Source organism: Lonchura striata, chromosome 3, assembly GCF_050655825.1.
Source record: "Lonchura striata isolate lonStrDom1 chromosome 3, ASM5065582v1, whole genome shotgun sequence".
NCBI lineage: Eukaryota > Metazoa > Chordata > Aves > Passeriformes > Estrildidae > Lonchura > Lonchura striata.
Window position 1 is genome coordinate 28,924,180 of NC_140705.1, and position 23,261 is coordinate 28,947,440.

General features: G+C 36.9%; 1 protein-coding gene across 6 annotated transcripts in view; it reads left to right on the forward strand.

Annotated features, from left to right (window-relative positions):
• COL19A1 (collagen type XIX alpha 1 chain) overlaps nucleotides 1-23,261 on the forward strand; it is a 203,702-nt gene that overhangs the window by 49,911 nt on the left and 130,530 nt on the right. For all 6 annotated transcript variants that reach the window (XM_085576382.1, XM_085576378.1, XM_085576381.1 and 3 more), the window contains 6 exons: nucleotides 2,930-3,053; nucleotides 3,436-3,711; nucleotides 5,467-5,547; nucleotides 7,711-7,836; nucleotides 8,329-8,391; nucleotides 15,688-15,741. In XM_085576382.1, coding sequence (XP_085432508.1) covers nucleotides 2,930-3,053; nucleotides 3,436-3,711; nucleotides 5,467-5,547; nucleotides 7,711-7,836; nucleotides 8,329-8,391; nucleotides 15,688-15,741 — 724 coding nt within the window. The remainder of the gene's footprint in view (nucleotides 1-2,929; nucleotides 3,054-3,435; nucleotides 3,712-5,466; nucleotides 5,548-7,710; nucleotides 7,837-8,328; nucleotides 8,392-15,687; nucleotides 15,742-23,261) is intronic.

Here is a 23,261-nt window from a genome sequence, read left to right on the forward strand (position 1 = left end):
ATTTTTGAGGATTTTTAACTGATTTAATACAGTAGAAGATGCCATGGCAATAATACTTAAATATCACTGAAGTATGTTATTAGTCATCTGTATCTAAGTCACTTCAATGCTCAATGCATGCTTTTATATTCTTTTACAGTCACTTTAAGCCATTCAGGGAGCAAGAGCATAGGGAAAATTCTATATGGTAGCAGATAGCCTGCTGGTTTTCTGGATATTTCATCCCATTATTTTGTTCTTTTTCATGTTCACCATCTAGGTAGAAGGGTTGACTGTCAAGTGTATACTTTAAAGTATCTGTTAACAATTTTTTGGTCAGTAGAGAATTTCATATAGGCACCAATGATAACTCTTGTCAAAATAAAGATACTGCTTCTGTTAGGTTATATTTCTGGTACATGGTAGTTGTATATTAAATTTGTGCTGTTTGTTGGCCAGATACTGGAATAAGTTTCCCAAAAAAGTTGTGGAATAATTTTCTTTCTAGATACTTCCAAAACTCAGCAGGACAGGACTTACAGTAACCTGATAAAATTTTCAGGTTGTCCCTACTTTAAGCCCAGGGTTAAATCCTCCAGAAGTACTTTCCTACCTAAGTTATTTTTGGAATCTAACTGAATTTATCCTTTGTCCAATTCTGTTTAAATCTTGCCTCTTTAGTTGACTTCACTGAAATTCCTTAGGAATTAATTTGATGTTGTCTGCTTTTTTCACTTCTCTCAATGCAGTTTTCTTTGTCAGCTCGAAGGTAAGGGAAGTTAGAGTGAACTCCTGCTGGTTTTTGTAATGCTGGCCCATACCCTAGCTCTTCTCTTATTTCCTGAACGATTTGGTAAATAGTTAAGGAAGGTGAATTTATATTACATGTACTCACACAACCAAGCTTATTTGAGAAAATTCTGCAAGAAACACAATTTTAGAAGACTTAATACTGTCATACATCTAGACGGCTGTGAAAGTGTTAGGAAGGCATGCAGTGAAAAGTGATGGAGTTGGTGGGTGGGTGTGGGTGTGTAGAAAATAGTGCCACCTTGCCCAAAGACTGCTTCTGCTTGACTTCCAGGCCTACAGTAAAAATCATGGTTTCCCCTCTTTTCATTTGATGAAGACAGTTACTGATAATTTCTTTTCCACAGTTGTCTGTCCTTTGTCCATTAATGTGAATTCTCCGGTGTCCCCAGTATGGAACCTAGCTGGGAATGTTAACTGATTTTGGAGAGCTAATCAAATGCTCCCATCCACATCAGGTGCCAGATATCCTGTCTAGCTTACAGCTGTAAGCCTGAGATACCATCTCAGCCTGACTGGAGTGCAGGAAATCATAGGGCCGATCCCACATCCAGATAGCTTATTGTTCTGCAGTCACACACTCATTCCCAGTGAAGGTATTTTTTTATATAAATCATGAAACATGTTCTTTATGCTATATTTGAAATAAAAAGTATGAAATCTAGGTCTAAGTACAGCCAAGCCTATTCTCTTTTGCCTTGCCTTTTGACATTCCAACATCTATAGCTGTACACCAGCATATAGGTCCACTAACAATGTGGGACAGCAGCCAATTTAGTTCGAGGATAAAACAGGAATCAGCTGTGGGAAATAAGCCAAAGAAGTGTGATTCCCACGTGAGGGACTTAAATAGGTGCTAGTCCATAAAGAAGCTCTTTGGCAGGATTTAGAGCAGGCTTCTCTGCACAGGAGGCATTTTTCCTGAGCTCCTAAACGCAACAATGTCCAGGAGGGTTGTGGGGCTATTGTTTCATCACCTGTAGTGCTCTGCTCTTTCTTTGCCCCCACCTTTGTTGTTTGTTTTATTTTGTTTTGTTTTTAAGAAAAGCTTTATAATACATTGCTGTATAATTGTAATCCCATCAGTATTTTTTTTAGAATTAAGCCATTTGCTTCATGTGACTGTGGGAAATAAAATGAAGGAAATTTTTCTGCTGCGTGGGGGGTCAGGTTTCCTGAACTCTGATCCAGGGAATGCTTTTTGCACCATGGCTAGCTGATTGCAAACAGCAATGTGAATGCTTTTGCTACTGCTGTGTTGTGTAGAGATCTCTGGTTAAAATTTTCTCACTTCTGTCTTAGAAAATAAATAATTTGAAATGCAGAACTTCAAATTAAATAAGTTGATTGTACCAACCTAATTTATTTATTACATAATTAGTGTATATTTAATAGTTACCAAAGTCTGTAGAGTTGAGGTACAGATTTCATTTTTTGTGAAATAAAAACTTTTCAAATGGTTCATGGAAGTGGTATTGAGGTGCATTCTGTGATAGGTCAGACTTTTTTGGAGGCATTGACGCATCTTAGGTGAGAAAGTAATAACAAAATCAAACAATAGTAAATCATTTGTTCTAAAATACATTCCTTATTTTTTTCAAGCTTGCTTAAGTCCAACTGTTCTGATGTTCAAGATGTCCGAGTCATTGCCCGTGGAGGTCACTGGATCAAATCCCTGCTCAAAGCAGGACGAACTTGAAAGTTAGATAAGGTTGTTATGAGCCCTATCCAGCTGTGTTTTGAAAGTCTCCAAGGATGGAGATTATTCCACAAATCCTCTACAAAACTTATTCAAGTATCCCAAGCAATAAACTGGGAAAGGACATATTTTAAAATACTTCCATGGGGGACATTCACTTTGCATCATTTCTTTTTAGGCTCCGATTTGTATTAATCACACATGTTAAAAAAAATAGAACGGAAACTAATTAAAAAACTTCCAGTCATTTATTCTTATAAAAAGATTAAATTGTACTTTTGAGAAGAAACACTTCTGAATGGTGAGGTCTGTGAAAATGTATGAGTGGGAGCAAGTGTTTGGCTTCTTGTTTTCACCAGGTATTATTTCTGTTCATTCCTTTTAAGCAGTGCTTGTTTATATAAGAATAACAAAAAATCTTTTTCCTCCCTCTTGTTCCAGGCAAGTATTTCCAAATGGGCTTCCTGAAGAATACTCTCTGGTTGCTACATTCCGTGTACGGCGAAATACCAAGAAAGAGCGTTGGTATATATGGCAAGTTTTAAATCAGTATGACACACCTGAGGTTAGAGTCATCTTTGATTTATTTCCTCAAAAAGTTTCTTTTTTCCTGCATGTAATATGGCACATGTAATAATGGATGTTCCATTAATGGATTTAGCTAAAGTTTATATGAAATAGACAGACTGCTCCAAATTAACTTATAATTTGTGGCAGGAATGACAGAAATTTAGCAAAATTTATTCAGTTTAGACTGCAAAATAGAATAAATGCATGCTTTGATTTATAGCTGATATGTATGTACCAAGTTCCATTGAAGAATGCTTCATAACATGATTCTTGCCCAGTGTATGTATTTAAAATATTTTTGTTATATATAGTTTATTTATTTGCTTCTTTCTTATAATTTTTAAATAACCACTGATTTTATTTTGTCTTGCTTTCAGATCTCTGTCCTCCTGGATGGTACAAAAAAGGTGGTGGAGTATATGACCAAATCCTCTCAGGGAAATATACTGCACTACACTTTTAAGAGTCGAGAAATTTATCCGTTGTTTGATCGGCAGTGGCATAAGCTTGGTATTAGCGTGCAGTCAGGGATCATTTCCCTCTATTTGGATTGTAATTTAATTGAGAGAAAGCAGACTGATGAAAAATTCACCATTGACTTGCAGGGAAGGACACTGATTGCTTCTCGTGCTGCAGATGATAAGCCTGTAGATGTGAGTAGAATGAAAGGAAAAACAGATAACTTGAAATAATGTTTTAGCCATGCTTTTACTAACACAGTTGTAAAGAATCACATAGATAAAATGTTCAAACCCAGTCATTATTTTTGAGTGTGTATTCTTAATTTGAAGTCCTTAAGTGTTTTTCTCTAAACATTATTCAGTGATGTAGCATCTGCTAAGAAAAAGCTGTTGCCAAAGTAACTGCATAGAACTCATTCCTGGTTTAAGGAGTCTGTTTTTCTGTATTTAATTGGGAAAAAGAGACACCTAATTACCACTGATATATAATTTCTATGTTTAAAGGTAACTCGCAGTCCTAATTATTTTCTTTCATTTTTGGTAAGATTTATTTGTAGATTTGTATCAGTCATCTGTTGCACTTTGATTTTGATAAAGGGAGGACACAAAATAATCAAGAATTACTTCTGAATTGATGTCTTCAAGGGTAATTCAGCTATGTAGAAACAGGGGCACATTGTTCACAATTGTCTCTCCCTTACCCAAAAGGGAAGGATTAGGAAGTGACCAGAGGTTGTTTCCTGCAGCCTTTGGTGCAAGAATTACACAATGAAACATCATAATATTCTGGGCTATTTTGTGTCCCAGGGATGCTCTCTTCTGTTTCCTCATGCAGGGAGGAAAGTAATTTGAAAGCAAGTAATTTGAAAGCACAGCAAGTAATTTGAAATCTTCAGGAAGTCTTAGTTGGTTTTAAGTACAGTGACATGCAGATACCAAGTTTAGAGCATCTGCCTTGGGGATTTTAGTGACCATCAGAAAGCTTCAGCCATGTTATGTACGCTGTAGGGTTCCAGAGGAAAATAGCACATTATAACTGCAAGCTAACATTGCAGGAGGAGACATTTTTGTGGGGCACTAAGTACTTTGGCCAGGACTCAGATCTCTTATTTCATGGAGCCAAGCTCATTCTTTGTTTTATTTTCTAAGACTTGAGTTTAACATTATTTGAAATGTGTCTACTGTCTTCTCATTTCCAACTGCAGCAGAAAAAGCATGTTTTTTCTGCTGGTTGCATGGTATGGACTGGATAATTCAGAGTGGAAGTTGTCAATTGGGATTTCCAAGTTTGCAGGAAAACATGGGCTTAAAGCTGATGAAGGCAGCAGAGCAGATCCAATTACAATGGTCACTTTTCTCAATACCAAGTGCAAGAGGGAGATTAAGAGGATATAAAACTGATGCAGAAAGAGAAATATGAGGACAAGAATAGCTAGTTAGAATTTTACTTACTTCTCATCATTTCAATCCACCCTGAGTCTCTGAAGCGAAAGCCTTATATACAGAATTTGTGATTTTTGCTCTTCAGGTGATTTAGTGGCAATGTCCAGGAAAAGTTCTGTCCAAAGGAATAGATGCATGTGATAGAGAGTTTATAAAATCTTTTTTTTTATTTTCCTGCAGAGGAAAGTTACATTCCTGAAGAGAAGTTTTGCAGAGGATGTCTAGAAGGCTAAAATGTCTGTGTAATATAGAAAATCAATAGAGATGGATGCAATTTAAATGAAAATAAATGAAATCTAAAATGTGATTTACATCAAAGTAATAAACTGCATAATTTGTTCCTTAAATGAGGAGCCATATAATTGTTTTGGATTTTCCTTTCTCTAGCATTTCAGAAATATGCAGTGTTTCAAAGAGAAGGTTTACTAGCCCAAGATAAGAAAAAGCTGCCACAATGCATAATTTTTTACACCTCATATTAATTTCTTTTTTATTCCTTAATAGATTGAACTTCACCACATAGCAGTTTATTGTAATTCACAACTTGCAACAGAAGATACATGTTGTGAAATATCTGCAGACTTGGTAAGTTATCGGTTAGAATTCAAATGTTAATACAAAAGAAATTGCTTTATTGTTTCTTGCTAAAGAAAATTTCAACAGAGGTGATAGTTTAATTACCTCCTAAAAATGAATTCCATATCTGCAGTCAAGATACATAGTTTTTTGCTGCCTAAATAAATGGTACAGTGGAACATCAGCAAAAGGCACTAGGTGCTGCTAGTGCTTTTTAAATGCATTCCTTAACATTTATTGTCTAATTAGTAACTGAAGAAGCCTCAGAGAGTAGGAAAGAAATCACTGTGATGGCTTGAGAATGGTTTCCAACAACAGAGGCCATTTCAGTAACAGTTGCGTCTTGTGAAGCTTTACAGATGATCTAAGCAAAGCCCATGAAAGAGTCTGCATGACAGTGGAACAGAAGGAAAATAGGATGGTGTTGACTTTTCTTTATTTTAGTACACTAAAATGGAGGAATGGGTGTTTAATAACTGGAAAGTTGTAGTGGTAGGTTGATGGTTGGACTTGATCCTACAGGTCTGTTCCAACATTGATGATTCTATGAAATACTTTCTTCTTTAGAATGCATATGCAGATGTGTATATATTATTTAACATGAGGAAAAACATTCATTTAAAGAGTTTACTTTTCCCTCTTGTTTTGATAGACAAGAATCAGTGTGAACTGGAAGACAGCAGAACCATAGCTTGAAGTTGTAGATGTAATTATTTTGCTCAATCTAACCCATTAAAAAAAAAAAAAAAAAAAAAACCAACCAAAACACAAATAGCCTCATAAAGACATTGTGTTTAATTATTGACCTGCTAGTTGTAAGTAGTCTGTAAGATCAGACTCCTCTGAAACAGTGGATAGTGCCATCACCACCAAGGTTGTAGTCAGCAAAAAAAAAAACCCAGAGCATGTAGGAGGACTGATTGATTACATCTACAAAGAGATAGGGGAAAGTGTACCTGAATGAGAGAGAAAAATCTGCCCAAGAACCAAAGAGCACAAGACTGCTTGGTGCCCAGACTCACGAAAGAAACATAGTCTAATTTCAGGGGGGAAATTTCAGTTTTAACAGTGATTAATAGTTCAACTGTATTTCTAAATATATCCTTGATAGTAATGCAGACTTTCTCTTGAATACACAACCTTACTCAAAATGGAATGAATGAAATTTCTCTATGTTCCACTTTGTGCTTGGAAATAGAATTTATTGAGTAATTACGACACAATAGTAAAACAAAACAAGAACAAAACAAACCTGAATTATATATGAACACAAAAAAGCTCAACAATAGGCTTTATCAATAGTATGTAGATATTCATGCATCTACGTAGCTGAAAGCACCACCAGTTTTGTTTGTATGTCTTATGTTTAAGATGTAAGAAATAGTGGACTACTTGTTAATGACTTTCATATTAAAACTAGCATTACATTTTCTGACTTTTTTTTTTTTTCACAACTTCCTTACCCACTATAACAGCTACATTTTGAGTAATTTAACGGAAGGAATTTATACTTGGATACAAAGTTCTATGCTAAGCAGAAAATCCTGTGGGAATTTCTCTGACAGAAGGCTCAAGAAAAAACTTCATTACATCTTAATGAGACTTAGACTTACTGAGATTTAGCAGATTCTGTTGGCTTGTCCTGTAGTATTTCTTCAGGTTGACTCAGTTCTTAGAGTCACAGACAGGTAAATCTTGGCTTCAGGGCTTTTTTGCTTGTTTCCAAACTATCTATGCCAGAAGTATTTAACTACCCCCCAAAAAAAAAAGTTTTTCTTAGCACTCCCTTTTTTTTTTTTGTTTCTCTTAGGGGCAGGGCAGAGAAGAGATTGAGACTATGCAGTACTATCTTTTTTCTTTCTCCCCATGGACATTTTCTGTTTCACTACTTCTAATTTTGGGAGATTTTATTCCTCTTTATTCCTCTGTAATTTGGAAGAACGAAGTGGGACAGTCATATCAGTTTTAACTGGCATCAATTTTAGTACAGAAGGATCTCAGTATCTAGAATTCATTTTTTACAGCTTTTTTCTCTGTTTGGAAATTGTCACTTTCTGTATATGGTTTGTACAGGAATATTAAAACAGAAGATAATGTAAAACAAGTGGTTGGATGGGGTATTTACCTGTTAACCAAAGTGGACCAAAAACCAGAAAATCTTTTCTTTTTTAGTGCCCCCATGAGGAGAGGTTACTAGCTACAACTTCGTCACCAGTGTCTGTTCATGCCAGCAAAATATACACGCTTCCAGGGATGCAGCAAGAATCTACACAGAGATGCTACTGCATTCCAAATAAAGTATAAGTTTTTGTGTTGCTATTTAGTGCATCATACTGTTTAATCCTGTTGGATATAAAAACAGTTGAGTTGGGGTTTTTTTTTACTTTTTTTTTTTTTTTTTTTCAGTCATGAAAAAATCTTACTGGTTTGTAGTATTGTAACATACTTACATTGTATTTCCCAGTTAAGAAACAGTACATTTTAGATTTAATTTCAAATTTAATGTCAAGTTAGAGATGTCAGTAAGGTTTAATTGTTTGAATATACACCCAAAAAAGTACCATGGTAAAACTAAGAATTATATTTAGGCATCATATTTAGTATAAATATTTTTACTTGAGAATGAATTATATTCTACATAATGTTTGTTTTAATTTAATACTTCTCCTGGGTGTTGCACTATATTTATTGAGTCATTTGCTTTTTTAGGCATTTGGGACAAAGACAGGAAACCTAACCAAATACATTTTAGATCTGCTTTGTTGACATTTTTATTTCTTTTAAAATCAGGGAGAAGCAGGATTGCCAGGAGTAGCTGGTTTGCCAGGCCACAAAGGAGAGAAAGGTGAAAAGGTAAAATATCACTTGAATTCTCTTTTTCAAGCCTTGTCATTGGCTTATCTTTCTGAAATAGGAATTATATGGATTCTGTTATTCCTGAAAGGAATCTGCCTGAACACAGAGTAGATCCTTTATCAGTCAGTGTCTGGCTCTGTGTGTGAGCTCCCTGCCAGGCATCTTACAGCTTCCCCACTTTGGGGTCACCTCATCAATTCTGGAGCACAGTTTACCTGCCTGGGAAGTACATTCCTCCCCAGCCCTGTCACTATGCCCTATACAGAAGGCATATATATAATATGACAAGAATTTTTCCATATCACATGTATACATCACTGCTGATGGACACAATACTGTGTGGTGGAATCATCTTTGCAATCATCAGTAGGAGGATATGAAATATGACCTCCGTATATTCTTTGACAACACTCATACCTGAAACTGTTAATTGTGAAGAGAGAAGAATCTGACATTGGCAAGTGTCTAGGACAGGCCAGTTGGTCCTTTCCTTGGGCCTTTTCTGAATTTTCCTGTAATGCTTACCATGATATTCTTATGCTATGTAGCTTGGAATTTCCTAATAATATAGGTCAACATATCAGATGATTTCCTTTCACACTCCATTCCTTAAGTTTTGTTGGGGGAATTAAGGAGGAATTTTGTTGGAGGAATTTTGTTGCTGAATTAAGACATGTCTGGGAATGTGTTTTCCATGTGCTATTAGAGGGGGAAAATTGAATAAACTATTGAAAATCTGCCACAAAGACAGTGAGGTAGGAATTGAGTTCAGAGAATGCAGTGTGTGAGGAAGATGCCTAGACTGTCCTAATCCAGAGGTTAGATGGAGGTATCATAACCCAACATCCTACCTTGCAGTACACCATTTAGTATGTGATTAAATTGTTTGGTAAGACAGCCAGGGCTGTTCCTGTAACTGTAGTATGTGGCTGAAAAGGGTCCAGTTCTATGAAGCCTTAACTAGACAGCTGGTTAAAATGAAAAACATTCCTGGACAGTATATTACCCCCCACCACAATTCCTCGCCTCCCGTATATATTTCACCTTTGACACAAGCTGTATTTTTAGGTGAAAAAAAAAGTTCAGTCACATTAGTTTTTATAGTCCAGATGAACCTAGAGGGACTGCTGTCAGTTTTCAGGCCTAATCACAAAGTTTTGATCTGGAGTGTATTAAGTAATTGTCAGTTTTTAGTTTTGCTTATGCTATCAGCATAGGGAGTTTCCTAGCATTTGTTTGGAAAACAGTTCTGCTCCTGACCTGATCCATTTAGATCATTACTGCTACTAAATTGGGAAAACAGACTTCACAAGTGTGATTTTTTTTTTTTTTTTTTTTTTTTTTCTATTTAATGTCCCAGCCAATTAGCAGTATTTACCATGCTAGGCATAATGCCTCTAAACAAAGCATGTAAGGTTCTGTTCTCCCACTTGTTTTACAAAAAGAGCCTCATTGCATGGATTCTCTGTGCATGGAACTATCTGAGAGTCAATGAACCCTGCTGCACCCAGAAGTTTAACCTAAAGAGGGTATATTGACATTTATAAATGTCCTTTCACAAAATTAAATGAATTAGCAGCTTAAAGTCAGGGGTAGTACACCAAACAGGCAGAAAGTTACTTAATTTGAACTTTTCTTATAATTGACCAGTACTTGTTACTTCCTAGCTTTGCAGTGGGTGGTTTTTTTTTCTTTTTTGGGGGATGGGGAAGGGGGGTTAGATGGAAGTCACAGTATGACTGTGATCAGGATTGGCTCACTGACCTTTGGGAGCAAACAAATCTTGTGTTAAATACTGCCTGCCATGATGGAGCTGAAAGCAACATTCTCTGAGATTTTAATACCATTTTTCTCATTGACTCTGCATTTACGCAAGTTTTCAGTAACACTCATTCTCAATGACGGCCTTGTTATATCAATAATTAGACCTGAAGAGGCAGAAAAGCTCCAGAACATTCCAGACATGTAGGATACATGACTTATTGTCAGATTATGTAAAGGAAATTAACAGACTCTGGCCGAGTGTCTTGTATTATATTATACACAAAATAGGCAGCTTCTTGATAACTTTGCTGGCCAGTTATGAAAAAAACAGGTCTTCTCTGAGTTGTGTGTGCTTCCTAAGCACATGTTTCCTCTTTTGCTTGTGCTCAGCTTCTTATTTTATTTTTTCTTTTGTTTCTAAATCATATTAGTATAGGCATCCAACTAACTATATTTAAATGTCTTTGCCATTGCAGTATCTAAGTGAAATGTTAATTTTTTACCTTCTTTAATGACAAATTTATATTTCTGTTGATATCATCTCCTTTTCAGCACAATAGTTCTTATTCTTTTATTTTGCTTTATCTCATTCCAATTTCCCATTCACCTTAATTAATTGTATGATTGAATTTGCATCTTTTTTGTTGCTATGGGATTGACAAGGAAGTCTCTACTGACAGAGATTGATATTAGGCTATATTCAAGCCCCTCAAAATTGCCCTTCTCTTCAGTTTAACATCATTGTTCCCTAAGGTCAGACTGTTCAGGAACATCTAAGCTATCACCAGTGTAAAGTATGATAACTTAGAAGAAATTTTAGACAATTTGAATTTAATTATTAGCCTATGTCCACTCCATTCTTGTACTCTTGGCTCATCTTAGCACCTCTGAACAGAGGTACTTTGGTCTGAGCCAGAATTCAAAGTATATTGCAGGCCAAAAGGACTGGAGTGCCATATTTAAACTGGAACAAGCATTCATGCAAATATTGATATATCCCTGGCAAGCTGTGCATCTGAATGCACAGTATCATCATTGATCCAAATTATGCCATTTGTGTGAATGACCTTCCTGTTTGTATACCTGGCCTTCCATTATGACTTCATGAGGACAGTTCTTCACTCAAAACTCTTATCTCGCATCCTTTGGGCATGAAATAGTTGATTTCTTCTGCAGGATATTTTTGCTCTGAGATCAGTTTCTGCAGCAAGGAACACCTCTTGTTCTTTAATTTCTCAGCTATTAAAATTGAAAAAATTGCCTGGACAAACTTTGTTTGCTACTTACTAAGTGTACAATTTGGACTATCCCTAAATAATATTCTCTATTATTCTCATGACAGCTCGATTATTAGTACAGTGTATTTCACAAGTTGCAAATGGACACAAATCAGGTGGAAGTCTCCTGTGATTTTAACATATTTTGATATCTGCTGTGGAGTTGGGTTTTCTCTTCTGCTGATCTCTGTGAGATGTTTACTGTGTTTTCTATTTGGTTGCAATTTGTACTACTTCAACATCATACTACTCAGAATCTTACAAACATATTTGTTGTTAGCAAATGTCTTTTGATAATGTTGTAAAAATCCTGTTTTGTCCTCAGTAGGTAGAAATTCTTCAGAAAGACAGAATATGGGTGACCATAATTGGAGTGATTGCATATATGCTGAATATACAAACTGATTTTCTCTCTCAAGGAGGCTAAGAAAATAATTGTGTTTTCTGCTTTTATTTCTTTTAAGCAGACTGTGCCCATGAAATATTTAAAATTGAGATCTAACATAACTAAGTATTTGTAAATAACATTAAATCAATGCTAGCTGTATTAATAGGTCATTGGTTAATACTGAAAGTGAAGTAGGGACCAAAAAGCCAGAGGCAGATTGCTTTCAAATATTAAAATGCCTGTTGATGCACACCATGGAGAAATTTATTGCTATTCAACTTCATTACTTTAAATTTTACTTAAGAAAAAAGACATTTGAAAGGCTATTTTGGGATTGGTAGAGATAGGTTTATGCAATATATTACTGCACTAGGAAAATATTTGTAATATAATGATATGAAAAAAGATCTCCTGGAGATCAAATGGAGTGTCTGAACTGTTCTTTCTGCCTATTTTCCTTGCTAGTCTTTCTTTCCTGCTACTCTGACTTTCCTCTTAAAATCCAGTCGACTTGATTCCACCTAAAGCACATCTATTGTACTATGCAGCCTTGAGAATGGTTCCAGTCTTTGTTGCTGAGGTTATTGATAGGGAACTAGAAGCTGGAATTCAAGAAAAAGAAGAAAAATGAGCAAAACATGGCTGGCTGTCAGTTATGACAAAGTCAGGAATTGCCAGTATACTTAGTAGAATAAAATCTTAAAATAAGCAGAATGAAAGACTTCATGTTTCATGAAACACTAAGAATTTATGGATAGTCACACTTATGTTTTACCATATAATCGCCCATGTTATCAAATTAAAAAGGGAAAATATCATTAGCAATGCAACAATTTTTTTCTTATAAAAAATTCTGAAATATGACTTGTCTTTGTTACCATATTTGCCATTCCAGTACTCATCTCAGTCCTGAGTTTGTCTTCCTGAGGAGTGGAGATGGTGGCAGCAAGTCCTCACCACTCTGAGGTGCTCAGAGGTGTGGGGGAAGGTCACGCTTCCCAGTGGGGCCATTCCAGAGCTGAAACAGGAGCAGGGGAGCCAGCAGTCACTGGCACTGGTGCAGTACTTAAACCAGTGACACCCAGCTCAGGCCTTGGTGAGGCTGAGCTCCAGCACTGATGGGACAGAACACAGCTGGGGGCTTCTGGTGGGAGTAGCAGGGATAATACTTCCTCGTCTATATACTCTCTGGAGGTCCCGCAGTATCAGGGAAACCCTGGAGTGATGCTGCCTTTGGGATGAGTTTTCTTTCTCCTAACATGTTCTCTGAATGTGAATTCATTTTTTGCTAATAGACAATTTTGTTTTCTGTTTGTTTGGGGGTTTTGTTTTTTGTTTGTTTGTTTTGTTTTGTTTTTTGTTTTGTTTTTTGTTAACCTGGATATTTCTGGTCATGTTGTGTCCTGGTTTTATTTGGGACAGAGTTCATTTTATTCACAGTAGCCAGTATGAGGATGTGTTTTGGATTTGTGTTAGAAACAGGGTTGATAACACAGGGTTGTTTTCATTATTGCCAAGCAGTGCTTGCACAGTTCAAGGCCTTTTCTGCTCCCTACTCCACCCTACCAGCAAGGGGCTGGGAGTGCACAAGGAGCTGGGAGAGCACCCAGCCTGGACAGGTGACCCCAGCTACCAAAGGAATATTCCATATCCTAGACATGGTGCCATGATCAGTGTATAAAGAAGTACATAAAGCAGTGGGAAGAAGGAGGAAGCAGGAGGACATGTGGAGTGACACCATTTATCTTCCCAAGTCACCACTATATATGATGGAGCTCTGCTTTCCTGGGGATGGCTGAGCAACGGCCCTCCCACAAGAAGCTCAGTTGAAAAGGACTTTCACTATCACCCTTAGTAAATCCTGACAGTACATTTACAGCTCATGGTTCTATCTTTGGCTGTTGTTGCACTGTGTGTACCTCATAACCTATAAATTCCAGCCTTGTACTACTACTGTTCACCACCTTACAAAGCTGTTTACCCAGCAACTTATCTTTCACTTCTGTGCAAGACTCTAAGACCTAAAGAAGGAAAAGAAAATACCATTAAAAATATAAAAATATTGAAAATGCATTTCCTATATTTTTTGTTTTAGTCTGTGGCACTGTTACTATGAATATTATTAGATATCTATAGTGTCAGATACTAATATTCATAAAAGCATGAAAAACTACCACCTTTCCTCATGTACTTATTAAAATCACAACTAGAAGATAGAAGCATAACTTGCAGATCTAATTTGCAGTGGAAAATAATTGTCTTCAAGTTGGGGAGTCTGTCTGCAGTTAGTGGAACAGAAGTGTAAACATACCTTGGCTAATTGGCTAGTAAGTTATACAGGCTAAAGGTTTCCTGGCATGTAGCAGGCTGTGTAAATTTAGACTACACAATGTATAAAAATACACCGCTGAAGGTAACAAAGTGGTACTGGTCTATTAAAATACTGGCAAGTGGCAGAAGGGAACAGAGGATGCATAGATAAGAGAATGACTCTGGGTGATGAGATAAGGTAACTTTTACCTCTCACAGTGCCAGTGGATTCATGCTATTCACACATACAGGATTCAGGATTTTGCTCTATTTTTGAGACAGAGCTGTTTAATATCTTTATCCATGGTCTGAGTGAGGGTTCAAGTGCCTGCTCAATGAGAACAAGTCCTATAAGGAGTGACTGAGGGAGCTGAGGGTATTTAGGCTGGAGAAAAGAATTCTCAGGTGTGACCTTAATGTTCTCTACAATTGCCTGAAAGGAGGTTGTAGGCAGGTGGGAGTCAGGCAGACAGCCAATGACAGGACAAGAAGAAATGGCCTCAAGCTGCGTGACAGAAGGTTCAAGCTGGACATCAGGAAGAATTTCTTCATTGAGCAGGTGGTCAGTCCTTGGAATGAGTTGCCCAGGGAAGTGGTGGAGTCACTCTCCCTGGAGGCATTCAAGAAACAACTGGACATGGCACTCAGTGCTATGGTTTCATTGACATGGTGGTGTTCAGGCAAAGGTTGGACTTGATCTTTGAGGGGTTTTATAACCTTTATGATTCTGATACGACTCTTGTTGTGGACTTCTGGCCAAACTTACTGCTCAACTTCAGAAAGGCTAATAATTCTTTCTCAACTTCAGAAAGGTTAATAACTTCATTTCAGACCAGAGTTGTAATGTTATTCTTGCTAGAGAATGTTCTTTTCTTGGTATAAGTAGGCACACCTAATGTTTCGTTTTGTTTTAAAATGAACAATACAAGGTTTCAGTGCTTTTGTTGTATTCCTCTGGAATCCACATTATTTTTATTTTAAATTTTCTAAACCTTACACTTTACATTATTTAGCAACATTTCTGTCATTTTTAAGACTTGATTTTCCATAACTTTCCTGACCAGTCAGTCATTTTTCTCTCAAAACTAAAATTTTCATATAGATTGCTTATGATTTGGGGTTTGGTTTCTCTAAAGGGGTAAAAGGGAGGGAGAGAGAAATTTAAACAATGCCTTTCAAAAATATTGAGAGCACATGGATTTGTACAATGTCACCATGTTACATGGTGAGCTTTCTCAGTGCAGAACTGGAAATGCACCCTCTTGGTTTCCATCTTCTATTGCAATGAATTCCTTTAAAATTAACAGATTTGCTTTTATGGAAATGTGGCTATGCAAGTATTTGTCTGATAAAGTACTTAATTGATGTTATAGGTGTTTAAAATGCATTTATTTTGCTAATTTTAGTGTTACATGTAAGGCATCCTCCCCCACAGTGGTTGCATTACTAAAAGTTAGGTAGAAGATGCTTTTCTATTGAGTCTGATGTGACCCGAGTAGTTGTTGTTAACCTCAGAAGTCTGTAGAGCTTCTAATTGATCAATTTTTTTTGTAGGGTGAGATGGGTGTGAAAGGACCAGACGGTGTTGCAGGTCTGCCTGGTGAAAAGGTATGTTTGTGTTTGTTGAGTTGTGATTTAACTCATGGGAAGTGTTCACTATGTCAGTGGCTTCTCTGCAGTTGTGTACAGAAATGGGAGGATAGAACATGTCTGTTAGAACCTTAATGTCTTACCTGCACGGCCGTGTTTTTGTAGCACACTGAAAAAGCTGTTCAGATCAATAGTATTCTCTGCAGATGTGCATGTTTGGTGGGGTTTTTCCCAAGAGGGGGTTATACACAGAGCTAAAGGAAACTACTTGTTCCACCTGCTCAATTTGTGGTCTGCAAGCTTAGATAAGAGCTCTTGTGCACTCAGCTGTAAGCTTGGTAGAGCTTGAGATAAACACCACTGACTTCTTAATCAAGAATAGTCATGGCTAAGAAGGCATGCCAGCCTACTGGTGTATTCAAGGATAAGATTCACTTAATTTCAGAATATTAGTGTACCAAATAAGACAATTGTATGCACTTATTGGGTTTGGTGCTACTTACCTGTATTAGACGAAGTTATAAGTCTAACATCTAGAATCTTCAGTATAGAGACAACCCTCATAACACTGAGGAAACAGCTTGTTGTTGTCAGGCTTAAAATCCATTAAAATCTGGATTTACATGACATAAAACTGTGAATTTGTCTTTTATTTTTACTTACTATTTCTGTCTCAAATTGTGTTTTTTTTTTAAAAAATGGGAAGATGTATATTAGCAAAGTTAAGAGTAAAAATCAGGGTATTTGTTGCTGATGTTAAGTTATATTGGTAGGCAAATGGAGAACAGGCTGCAAAGATGTTCAAAGGAATTTGCAACATTGAAGAACTGAATTGCCAAGTGGTATGTAAAATTCAGAGAAAGCAATAGGCAAGTGATGCAGATGAAGAGGAAAACAAAAGAAGCATTATGCATTTCATGCCAGACTGGACTATCTATTACTGTTCAGGAAGTGATTTGGAATTACAGAGCAAGGAAAACATGGACTCACTGTTTGGCACTAGTCAAATTACTAGGAAGAGAATAGAGAACAAAGCAAAAGACTTTTAATACCACCATTTTATACAGTTCCGGTTCTCACATCTCAGTGTGAATCTTATAATACCAGAAAAGATTCAGAGGTGTCAAGAGTGATGAAGAGTGCCAGACATCTTCCAATTTAAGTGTGACAATGTGGACTTCAATCTGAAAAAGGCACAATTAAGAAAAAACCTATCATGTTCTGTTCTCTGTACAGTCCTGAATGGAGCAGAAAATATTAATAGGGATTTATTTATTTATTTTATTCTTCATTGTGTGAATTAGACCTATCTGATAGCAGGTTCAAAAAGGATAGAAAGAAAAGATAGGCTCATTCTTCCTGCTCCAATATTACAGTTTGAACACTACTACAGAACTTGAAAAGTCTGAAAATGTATTAGAAAATTAGTGAAGTAAAATTCCACTGAGTGTGTCAGTCTGCTTGTACTTCAAGAAGCTGGAATCTGGGAAAGCCACAGGAGGAGTCTTTATGGCTGCCCTGTTATATTTTTCTGTAGACCTGTGTTGTTGCCATAATTGTAGTCCTGTAATTGATTGGAGAAACTTTTGTTTTGATCCAGATAGACAGTGTTTTACTTTACCGTGCTCCTAGATGTGAATTAATGGAAAGAGTTATTGTAAAGTGTTGTAGATTGAGATTGATCTAGAATGAAGCTGTGTTTTCCCTTGGCTCTTTCCATAGCTCCTACTCTGATGTTATCTTGCTATAAACTTACCAGGCTATGTTACGTTTCCAGTCCAAGTTATTATTATTACAGTTTCCATGGTTAATACTGTTTGGGTTTTTTTGCTAAGCGCCTTGCAAATTCATTGTCAGGCCAAATCCCAAAGCTCCTGTTAGTTTACATGAAGCTCAACAGTCAGATCTTATTTAATATCCAGACATTGTACTTTTTCTGAACATTACAAGTCTTTCAATTCAGCCTATATAAAATACGAATTCCAAATGAACTGCAAATTAAAAATGAACTACCATGAAATACAAAGCTGTCAAAGCTTAAAACTTCTAAAATAAAAAAAAAGAAAGCCAAGTATTTTGTACATGCATAGCTAGATGAAGAAGCTGAGACCCAGCTATCCAGGTTCTGCTCGCCAGAGTAGTCATGCTTGTGTGGAGTAGTGCAGTGCTGTGTACATTGGCTCCTTTCTGCAGCTAGAATTAATATTTTCCTCATGTTGTAAAGGTGCTAACATGTTCTCTCCCAGGTGATGCATCAAGAAACAAGAATATATACATTTGTAGAATCTTTTATTTTTGTGCTCCCTGAAGTGTGGTGTTCCAGATGCTGACATTGTACATAGAGTTAAAGATAATGAAGTGGGGAAGCAGCACCAAACCTGTCTGAGTTGAGGAAGCATTTGGACAAAACACCCCCAGGTGCAGGGTGGCATTCTTGGAGTGTTCTGTGCAAGGCCAGGAATTGGACTTGAAGATTCTGATGAGTCCCTTGCAACTCAGCATATTCTATGATAAAAATACCCTAAGTGCTGTTGTTTGCAAAGGCATCTCCTACATTTCAGGGTGTTGAGGTGCAGACTGTGCAGTGCTAGGAGGGCATTCTGAGGAGCTACTGCTGTTTATGTATCTCAAATACTTCAGCATGTTATCTATTGTTGGAGATGTTAAATTGCTTAGTATGGATTTTCTTATGTTTTTGCACTGTGTATTTCTGAGCTTTGCACAGGTATGCCCCTGAGTCAATAGCTAGAAACAAGAAGAAGGAAAAATAAATTATACTTTTTAAAAATTTAAGTGAAGATTGAGGCTTCAGAGAACAGAGATGCTTTTGATAATACTCCTAAAACCTATCCACTGCAGTATTCCTTTGCTTATACTTCATTCCCTGGGAAAAGGTACTGAAGCAATAGATTTTACTCATGTTTTTATGCACAAGCAACAATATCAATTCATTTGACCTATTTTAGATGTTTACCGTAGAATGAGATAAACTTGGCTGTTGAAAATCCTGTTTCTTTAGACTGATTATCTCAAATATACCTGATATAGTGAACACAAAACTTAGAATAATACTATACAATGGACTTTATTACTTCAGAGAATCTTAACAGGAGAATCTCCCAGAATGGTGCTTGATGCTCATATCCTTAATTTTCAAGATGTGGGTGAATGGTGAGACATCTGTGAGTCTTTATATATGGCTTTGACTTTCAAAGATCTTAAGTCTGAAAATTGTTCAGTCTGTCTTCATATGTGACACTTTGCCTTCTGTCACTTTCAAGACATACTGTCACTGACAACGTGATTTCCCATTCACTAAATGCTGCAGTGGTTTTGCCACAGTCTGCTGGCTGATAGGTGCACAAGTAAGTGGTGTAGACTTCTAGGAGGCTCTTGCCAGTTAATAGGTTGGATCTGCTGAAGGCTAATACAGAGAACAGAGTTTAAGGCTTGGTGACTCTAGGGTAACATAAGAATAGCCTTAACACCCTAAAGAAACCAGAGGAATGTTCTGGCCACAATTCAGCAGTTTTGTGGATTTTTCTGATGCAGTTCTTGTAAGCTGCCAATGTAAAAAATGAGGTTTTCATCAACTGGTGGCACACCACAAGATGCCTGTTGTCTCATCTGCCTTTGGGTTAAAAGAGGTCAGTGTCATGGTGCTTATGACCAATCTACAGAGTCAGGAATCTAACACAGACACTGCAGAGCCCTACCTCAGGCCCCAAAGTCACAACACAGTAGATAGCACCATTACCTATGTGACTGTCTATTTAATGTCCATCTATCTAGTTTCTTCTCCCCATCCTTTCTCAGGACACTGTCTTAAGAGATTTTTCTTTTAAATAGTAAAACCTACTTGGGGCAACAGGATAAACTCTTGAGATTATCTGAGGAAATAGTTCTGAGGCATTTGTTTATAATTTTAAAATCAGAGGGTAGTAGTCTTCCCTTGGAGGGAAATTTGCTTCCTTTGTAGACTATCAGAAGAGATGGAATACAGTGGCACGATCCCTTTCCTGCAATCAGGACTGATTTGTTGCTCAGCCTTCTAGGCACTCTTCTTCAATGTATCTGTCAAACTATGATACAAGAACAACTGGAAGTTGTGGTTAAGCAGACTCCCTATATATATATGAGACCTTAGGCTCTGTCGTTCTGGCAATGTTCAGCAAAGGCTGTGAGTACAGAAGAAATGTGTTGAAAAAGCACTGTGTTAGCCTACTTTTTGGTGATCAGCAAGTGAAACTGCCTCTGGATACACTTCTAAAGCCATTTAATGTAATGGGATTGTAGCCAGAGTGCTAGTTATGGCATGAGAAATTAAATCTGTCCCTGAAGTGGAGGTTTGAGGTGACTGGACTGCTTTAAGATATAATATGACAGTCACCTATCTGCTCCAGAAATCAACTAATCCTGATCTAGCAGTGAGACTCATTATGGCAACAAAAACTGATTGCTCAGCCATTAAGAATGGCCTTTACCTATCTCTGCTGTGTACAGGGTCACATCACTGGTGTAACCCGAGCAAGGTCAATACATCACTATAAAGTATTTTTTATAGAGTTTAATGATTTTTCTAGTGTTCCTGTACTACTGAAATGGAGAGGAAGCACTTTTGTTGGTGTGACTCACAGGCTTCTCCCTAACTGAAGTCATAATGTCATCTTACTTCCATACAAGTTGAATGTGTGCAGGTCCTTTCCATAGCACCCACTGGGGGATTGTTACAGACCTCCGTGACGTGTGTTTTGTGTTGGGTCTCTGCACAAAGTATATCATGTGATGGATCCTTCCACTACTTACAGGGGGGCTTATAAAAAAAGAGAGAGCTACCTTTTACAAGGGCAGATAATGATAGGACAAGGGGGGATGGGTTTAAACTGAAATATGAGAGTTCTAGATAGCATGTCAGGAAGAAATTCTTTACTCAGAGGGTGACAAGGCACTGGAACAGGTTGCCCAGAGAAGCTGTAAATGCCCCATTCCTGGAAGTGTTAAAGGTCAGGTTGCATGGGGTCCTGAGCAACCTGGTCTAATGGGTGGCATCCCTGCCCATGACAGAGGGGTAGGAGCTAGATGATTTTCAAGATCTGTTTCAACCCAAGCCTTTCTATGATTCTATGATCTTCCCAATAGGGTGTATTTCCAGGCTTTCCATACAGTCTGACAGCACTTTGAACCATGATTAGAAGATCAAGTCCTCAAGCCTTCAAAATGTGTTAGACATTTTCTGAGGATAGGGGGGAAAAAATATTCCACCAACCGTCTGATCCCAGTGTTCTCACTTACAGGAAGCTCATTTTTTACTTTCCTTCATAGCTTTTTGTAAACTTGAACAAGCTGGGTTTAATTTTCCTCTGTATAGTCGAGACTTTATTTTCCCTGCACTTCTTGTGACACTGATCCAAATAAGTTAAATCCTTTCCTTCTCTTTGCTTCTGGCTCCATAATGCCATGGCAACGAAGCTCCAAATTGAAAGTTTATTTAAGTTCTGGATGCTAAGTGATGGAGTCCTGTTTGGGTTACAGGGTTATTTTTTGCTGGTCTGTGATGCCTTGACAGGTGGTGAATTTCTCAAGCATTTTGGCATATACATTTTAGGGGGTAGACAATCTCCGTGTACTTGAACTTTAGCAGGAGAGTTCCTGGCTCTGAGAGATAAGCTTCCACCTGTGGCAGGTACTTTGTTACAAAGTATTAATCCTTTTGGGGAGCTGAGGACCTTATGGTTCCCTCCAAGTACCTGAGAGGAGATTGTAGTGAGTGTTGGCTTCTTCTCCCAGGTAACAAGAGACAGAGTAAGAGGAAATGGCCTCAAGTCACATATGGGGATGTTCAGATTTCATACTAGGAAATTTTTCGCCAAAAGTGTGATCAGGCACTGGAGTAGGCTGTCCAAGGAAGTGGTTTGAGACAATATCCCTCTGTGTTCCAAAAATGTGGCATTTGGTGACATGGTTTAGTGGTGGAGATATCAATGTTAGTTAATGGTTGGACTCAATCCTAGAGGTATTCTTCAACCTTAAGGATTCTGTGGCTTATGTGTGTTATGAGTTCTGACAACATGATGATGGCAATACGGCTCAAAGGACTCAAAGACTTAAAGGACTCAATGCTTTTCTGACTTTTCTATTATGAAAATATTTTTCTTCTTTATTAGTGACTACATTCTGAAAAATGAAATTGACGTACGCAGTAAGGTAATTAGAAAATTCAGATTTAACTAATTAAACTGGATTTGTCCATTCTCCTTTATCCAAACCTCTAGAGTAATTGCTTGCTCATGATACAATTAATAGTGATGGAAACCACAAGCTTCACTTTGTGAAATACTTGTGACAACATTCACTTTGAATATTTGACTTTCAAATTGCTTAACTTTATTGTCTTAATTTTTCACATAGATTTTTTGCAATCTATATTATGAACACTATTCTAAAATATTAAATACATTGAGTAAGCTTTTTAGAATAGCTGGTCTTGCATGTAAGCTTGAAGCAATGAGATATTCAATGGTGTGCATTTGCTACTACACTCTATAAATGCTCTTGCAGTATATTAATAAAATAGTTTAGACTAAAAAGATAAAGAAATGCTTATGTAAATTAAAAAGTGTTTATTTCTACCCAATTTAAATTTATATTCAGTATATTTACCAAATTAAACTGGTTTTGTCCATTCCCCTTTATCCAGACCTCTCTAGTAGTTACTTTCTTATGATTCATAGTATAAAATTCACAGTATACAACTCATAGTGACAGAGATTGTGTAAAATCACATGTAAAATGTGATGGAGATTGACGTCAGACCAGAAGAAAAAAAAAGTATACATTTCAAGAGCTCTACCAACTGTATGAGTGCTATTTGTACTTTGAGAATTGAAAATGAGATTTACACGAAATGAGTTTTACATGAAATTATTCAGCAGGCATCTGTAAAAAGATTACTTCATTTTTTTCAAGCACATGTATTTGTGATGATAAGCCAACAAAATGTACATGAAATCACATATTTTGTGAGCTAGAAGATAATAGTACTGGTATAAATAAAGCTGCTTGTAGTGTTGTTTTTCTTAATTTAACTGTGTCCTATGGTTATCTGGAACTTCAGTTTTCTTAAGTCCAATACCTGTGCTGTCTTCAGTTTTAGCTGACTTGGAAACCAGACACTGATGATTTCAGTTCTGATAAATTTGATTATCATTTTGGAATAGGGTTCTCTTTATATTTGGAACAGGTAAGGAAATAATTAGTAAAAGGCTACTCAAAATGTGATATAGATACCGTTTGTGGTATAAATGCTATCAAGATAGCTTCATGAACAGTCCACTTTGCATTGCCTGGTGGGAAGAGTTCTCCTTTCCCTTAGTGGTACCTGAGAAAATGAGTTTGAAAACAGCTGCATTATAAGATTTTTTTCAGTATAAAATGTAGCTTAGAAATGTCCTGTGCTTTGTTTTCCAATATGATTTAATTTGTATACATAAACTTAAAATTTTGAAAAAAAAACCAACATAATTCCATGCTAGTGTAGC